Genomic DNA, 7,270 nt, shown 5'->3' with positions numbered 1-7,270 from the left:
TTAAAAGAAATTTAAAATTTTAATCATATTGAAATAAAAAATGACACAATTTATTCAAATGTTACACTCATTAAAACAATAGAATATAATAAAACACTCTATATTATGAGTAGCAACACTCAAAACCAAAAAAAAAAAACTACAACAAAGTTTTTATTTAAACTTGAAATAACTTTTTTTTCATGAGCTTTTTACTTCTTCTGAGACTTTAATTCTTCCACTCTTTTTTCAGTATCCTTCAATGCTTTCCCATATATGCATATCATCTGCAAAAAAAAACAAAAAAAAAAACACAAAAATGTGTTAACAAGTCCTTAATATAATTCCTTTTCTAATTCAAAAGATATGGTTGTAATTTATGAAACTAAAATGTATCATAACAAAATATCGAGTTGAATAAATAGAATGAACGCTCGTGAATACCGTCCAGTCAAGTCTTTGTTCTTTTATTCTTAAATATGGGTGCTAACCAGATTCCCCATGTTATATTGCGAGGTCAATAAAATTCTTAACTGGTTATTTTCCGATAAGACTCTTGACTCTTAGGCATATTTCAACTCAAAAAAATCATATTAAATTATTTCTATCAAATGAAAAGTGATATTTATTACCTCATCAAGTTCTTCAAGACTCAAGGTAAATGGAGGAGCCATATTTACATGATCACCAGAAAAACTCACCAACATACCATGCTTTTGACATTGTGATCCAAAATATGTACCAACACCTTAATTAAACAAAAATTAATTAATTTATTTACAAAATAGAAATGAGTATTGAATTTAATTTAATTTGAAGATTAAAAATAAAAGGAAGAAATGTACCCCATTCTGGTGGAAAAGGATCATTTGGAGATTTGTTATCTACAAATTCTGTGGAAAGTACTAAACCAGTTCCCCTTATCTTTTTTTTTACAAAAAAAAAAAAAAGAATAAAATTTTGAGTTTAAAATTTTATACATTAATAATATAAATAAATTTATACTAAAAAAAACACTTAAATGTATAAAAGAGAAAAATATGTACCTCTCCAATTATGGGACTGTCGATAAATGCTTTCAAACCTTCTTGAAACTTTGGTGATAATTTATTCACTACCTCAGTAATATTTTTTTCCCTGAAAAAAAAAATTAAATTTAAATACTTTTAATATATTGACGATATAAAAAAAATATCTAACTAATTAAATACGTACTTATAGATCTTTAGTGCTTCCAATGCAACCGCACACGCGACAGGATGTCCAGAATAAGTAAATCCATGGCAAAAAACACCTAATTGTAGAAAAAATTATTATTAAAATATAAATAGATGAATACTATATATATTAAGTAATAATAAAAATATTCAATCACATTTATATTATATGCTCACCAAGTTGATTGCTTTGAGACATTATGACCTTAGAAATTTCTTCACTTACAAGCACAGCACCAATTGGTATATATCCACCAGAAAGAGCCTTAAAACAATGTTAAAATAGTCAAATTAAGAATTACGAATCTGAAGTGATCTGATTATGTAAATATTATATATAGATATATAGCGCGCTTATTTTAAACTCTAATTAGAGTTTAAATTTATTAGTTCGATTGATAGAAGAATTTAGAATATAAGTTCATATAAAGTATAAACGATCATCAGATCATTTTTCGCTATAATTTTGTATTACCTTTGCTATAGAGACAAGATCAGGCTTAATGTTGTACTTATCACAGCCAAACATTGTCCCAAGTCTTCCAAATCCACATATCACCTCATCCGCGATGAAAAGAATGTCATATTTCTTTAAAACAGCTTGAATCTAAAAAAAATAAAAATAAAGTAGACATGAGTTATTAATTTCTTTAATTAAAAAAATGAATATTAAATGACTAAAAATGTTCTTATATTTATTTACGAAAATATAATGTAACAAGTATTTTGCTAGAAAAAAAACAATTGAAAAAAAATGAGATGGGAAGAGAGTTAGAATTTTAATTTGGTATATAATTTTAAAAAATATAAATTTTAGGGACAATAAAATATTTGAAAGTATCAAATCAAATGCACTTAGGTGAATAACAATAAATTAGGTGAAGCCAATAGTCCGTCTTAATTTATATGATTCTTTTTATATTAATTATTTTCAAAAAAACTATCCTTTTTTCTTATGTTTAATAATATTGTAACGTTTAAATGTCTATTTATCATTAATGAGATGTATAGTAGCCATATATATCTATAACTTATTTTTCATTAAAATTTATGTTTAATCAAATATTATAATATAAATTGAGACGAATAAAATAATAAATCAGACCTTTTCGAAATAGGTAGCTGGAGGAATTATCACACCTGCTCCTCCCATGACTGGTTCCGCAATGAAAGCAGCAACCTACACATAAATATATGTTAATATTTTCTTATGCTTCGATTTTATTATTATTTTTAATATTTGTATCGGTTGATAATATTTTTTTCAATATTTTTACGTATAACTTTTCACTTTTGCATTTCTTTTTCAAACTATTTTCTAAAAAGATAATTTTTTTTAAAATTGAACATCTATCGTAAACAGTTTCTTCATCACGCGAAATATAAAAAAAAATTGATAATAAGTGATAAAAGTATATAGAAATTACTGTTTCAGGACCCTCTTTGAGTATAAGATTTTCCAAATTATTTGCCAACCTAGTTGAGTACTCCTCTTCTGTCTCACCTGCCATACATATTTTATTTTAGTAAAATGTATAGTTATTAATATAAAAAAAACATATAATATAAGATCAATATAATATAATAATAATAATAATAATAATAATAATAAACCTGGCAAGTGATAGTTCCAATAATGAGGGCAATCAGTGTGAAGAATATATGGAGGTGGTAAATCAAATTTTAGATGTAGTGATGGAAGCCTGCAAAACATTAAAATGAATCGAGTTAAATTTAAACGGACTAAAATAAATATTGAAATTTAATATATTTAAATGGGATTTAAAAAATAGAAATATGAAATATAATGCTCAACACAATGGCATATATACATTAAAAAAAAATCATATATAAATAGTATAATTTTTCATCAAAGCTGCTTCAGTTCCTATGACAGAGATGGATTGAATTAAAATGTTTTAAGCAATGAATCATAATTCAACTCGTTCGACTTATAGAATTTTGATAATTCGTAAGAGTGTAACTCTTAATAATTGTGTCAAACATTATTGGAGTTTTTTTTCTTTTATTATTTATAGTGATAATTTATTTAATTTTATCTTTATAAATTATTAAAATGATCATAACATATTTAAAAAATAAATATACATAAAACTTAATAAATTTAATTATACTTAATCAAATATCGTCACGTAAAATAAAACGAACGCTATATTACCCAGAGAGACCGGCAGTCATATAAGTGGAGCCATGGTATCTGTTTAATATATAAAGAATATTGTATTAGCCAAAGTAAAAAAAAATGGAATAATAAAAATATATAAAACAATTTTTTAAAAAAAAATAAAAAAGATTACGCATTTTTTCGAGAAATAATTTTCTTTTTGTTTGGCCTCCCAATGGCATTGTTGTAATACCACACCAACTTCACCTATAAATAATTAACATGTAAAGGTCAAAGATTAATTATTAAATATCCTTGAAAAATTCTCCATAAAAAAATATTTATACAATCAAACAATGTAAATAATAAATTCACTTTATTAAAAAATTATATCATATTGTAATATAATGGTTTGAATTTTCTTAACATAAATATGTAAGTTTTCAAATTTCAGAAGTGACTTAAATTACATGGAACTAATAATAATTTAAAATAAATAATAATAACATGTTATAATAAATTAAATTAAATTTGTATAATAAGCTAAAAAAAAATTAATAAACCTGAGTGTCATTAGCTTCTGATCCACTATTTGTGAAAAAAACTTTTCCCATCTTATTTGCAGTAAACATATTTATGAGCTCCTTTGCAAGATCCTGTATTTATTTATAAAATAAAATTAATTAATCGGTTAGATTTACTCCTTCTGTTCTAAAATATTTATTACATTTTATTTCTCGAGAATCAAATTAATCAACTTTTGTAACTAAATTATCTGTTGAAATTGATATAATTTAATTCTCGAGAAATAAAACAAATATTTTTGGGATTGAAGGAGTAATATTAATAAATTAATAGCCAAATTTAGAAGTATTATACCAAAGAAGGTTTTGTGGTACGATTCCAAAATGAATGGTAAAATGCCAATTTATTGAGTTGTTTATTTGCAGCTTCAATAAGACGAGGCTCACTCCCCCCTACAATAATCATCGAGATTCGTATCAGGTAAGATTCATTAAAACGAAAATTAATTTTACAAAAAGAATTTTTAATTTTAAAATTTAAACTCGAAATATCTGATTAAAAACTCTACGCTCTTTATGGTGAAAGTCTAACTTTTAATCGTAACGTATAATTATATATTTAATAATATAAAAAATTATATCTACACATATCAATATATAACTTATTAATCCAATCAAGAATTTCACAAAATTCCAAAGTAATTTTCTATAATAATCAAAGATAGCTTTCAACATGTTGCAATCGAAGTAAAATAATTTGGCATGAAGGAAAATCCTTATTAAAAATAAATAAATAAATAAATTATTTTTTAGCAATCAAATTAAACATTAATAAAAAAGAGAAAAATGAATTTATTTGCTTATATATTTCTCTTACTCTAATTAAAATAAATTTTAAAATTTTATAAAATATTGGATATTGAAGTAAAGTTTCTTTACATCAAACACACCACAAACGTAACTATCAAAAAATAATTATTAGGTTGGTCCATCCATGATGGGGTCCTAATTAAAGGAGAAATTAGTAATAAATCTCCTAATTAACTAAGTTTACTTTACATGCAATACAATAAATAAAAGATTTAGCTTAAATTATTTAGCGATAATAATATAATTGTCCTTTTATTATATTTAATAATAATAATAAATATGACTATTTATAATCAACACTTTATATAAATACCACTAAAAAATTTAGCGATTATTGATGCAATGATATTAATTCTTTTCAGTAATCAATATTAGAAAATAAGAAACTGCCAACGATACAAAATTCAGTAGCTAAATAACAAAAATCCCAAATTAAATCCAATTTATCATCCTTACAAATTTCAAGAATTAATTTCATATTATTGTTATTTTGATTGATACACCTCCAGAATTATTTGTCATGTTGTGCTTTTCGAAAGTCAATTTGATTAATTTTCAAAATTAAATTAGATCATATTAATTCGATATTTTAAACAAAAAAAACTAGATATTCTAAAATTACATGAAAAGTACCATAAATTGAAATTTTTTACATATTAATATGATGAAAAATAACACCTTAGTCAAAGTTTTTATAGTTTGACTCTAAAAATAGAAACCATGACAAATAATACTAGACGGAGAGAATATTAAATATAATTTATGTCATAATAAAAATTGTCATTAAATATCTCTTTTGTTGTGGTGAGACCTTAAACACTACAGTAACAAAAAAGAAAACTAGTGGAATTAATTAAATCAAATAAAAGACAAAATTAGCCAATAAAATCAAATAATGCAATAATTAAGGATTGTAATTAATTAAATACCTAATACTGTGCACCATAAACCAGATAAAGAATCAAGGTACTTCTTTCCATTTACATCATAGACATAAGAACCCTATAACAAATTACACAAATATTAAAAACATAAATATCTTAAAAGTTTCTCAAAAATTAAAAATAACCAACAATATATATGTTAAAAAATCTTTTTATTTTCATAATGACAAAATAATTAAGTGATAAGGTATAAATACTCCTGAATTATGATCGAAACTCAGCAAACCACCTTAATTTAGTCAATTCAAGTGCATTATTTAAAATTTCGATCATAATTCAAAAGTTACTTATACCTCAAATAATCAAAATTCAAATTATACTAACGATACGTATAACTTAAAACTCGTAACAAAAATAAACTCAAAATCTAACCTCCGCCTTATCTATAACTAAAGGTCCCATATCAATCATCCATGCTGCAGTAAATGGTGCCAACATATCATGTCCCATAAATCTGTAAAATTATAAAAATAAAAATAAAAATCATAGTAAAGTAATTGAACTTTATCTAGTATAATAATAATGTTATAAAATTTTATCATAATAAATATTTTTTTTTCCTCAATTTAGAATGACTTGAGTACTTTACCCATTAGTCTTGGCCATTCCTTGAAAATCTATGAATTATAGAAAGATGAAGCAAGAAATGAAATATAGAGAGAGAAAGAGAGGTTAAATGTGTATATATATAAGGAAAAGAAGTTGTGAATTATGGGCCATTGATTTATTAATAAACTTGTATCACGTATATTATATCGTTTTCGAAGTTTCATATCTGAACTATTTAGACTCGAGAGTATAATAGCTTGTTTTTTTATCATGGTTGTTATTCGTCGTATTTTATTGTATTGTTAGCTGAAGTATAATATTTATAGTAATTGTTACTTAAAATTTATTGTATTGTATTGTTTAAACTCATCTATTTTATGTAACGACTGATTAGGTGTGATCATGTCGCTACCATAATATTTTCTTTCATTTTGTCTTTGTTTTATTAATTAATAACCATGCTCATTTTTCATCCTACCTTTTCATAATAGCTTTACTTTGTACCCTATTTTTCTTGTAGATTTATCATTCAAATTATGAATACGTGACATTATGTTAAAACGAAGAACAATACGATATATTCAAATATTGTATTATTAAAATGATATAATACAATATATTACGATATATTATAAAATATTAATACCTAAAAATCATTCAAATTAAATTTTCTTTATCATTTAATAATTAGTGAAACACAACAAATTATGTATACTTATGTTTCCATGGGGAATATTTTTGGCCAACAAAAATATGTGCAAAGAATATTTGAAGCATAAGCACATATTACCTTCGTCTCTCATCGTAATTCGTATCATATTAATAATTAATTGTTCTTTATAAGTTCTAAAAAGTTTCTCTAAGAGATAAATTAATAATATCATTCTTCTATTTAATATTTAAAATTTTCTTTATTGCTAATTATTTACTCATTTTTTTATAATTATTTTTAATTATTTATTTTGTCTGATAAATTAAGAAAGGATAAAAAATTTATCTATTATATCTTTAACTAATTATTATTCAAAAGGTAAAACTTTTTGAAAATCTTAAGTTTTTTAA

The 7,270-nt window shown here is 23.3% G+C and overlaps 1 protein-coding gene across 1 annotated transcript; it reads right to left on the bottom strand.

The window, feature by feature from the left end:
* On the bottom strand, positions 1–6,393 carry LOC107007340 (gamma aminobutyrate transaminase 2). The gene is made up of 17 exons (XM_015205925.2): positions 6,249–6,393; positions 6,032–6,113; positions 5,645–5,717; positions 4,201–4,298; positions 3,885–3,977; positions 3,515–3,588; positions 3,376–3,414; positions 2,811–2,899; positions 2,624–2,700; positions 2,302–2,376; positions 1,672–1,803; positions 1,374–1,461; positions 1,195–1,273; positions 1,026–1,116; positions 825–903; positions 612–727; positions 1–266 (listed from the first exon to the last, which is right to left on the bottom strand). Exons 1-17 carry the CDS (start codon positions 6,263–6,265, stop codon positions 192–194), a joined length of 1,377 nt encoding a protein of 458 aa, XP_015061411.1. The 5' UTR covers positions 6,266–6,393; the 3' UTR covers positions 1–191.
* Between the last annotated feature and the right edge of the window lie 877 nt (positions 6,394–7,270).

The sequence above is a fragment of the Solanum pennellii genome, chromosome 12, assembly GCF_001406875.1.
Source record: "Solanum pennellii chromosome 12, SPENNV200".
NCBI classification, from domain to species: Eukaryota; Viridiplantae; Streptophyta; class Magnoliopsida; order Solanales; family Solanaceae; genus Solanum; species Solanum pennellii.
Note: the sequence above shows the minus strand (reverse complement) of the source record. Positions and strands in the feature narration are given on the sequence as shown.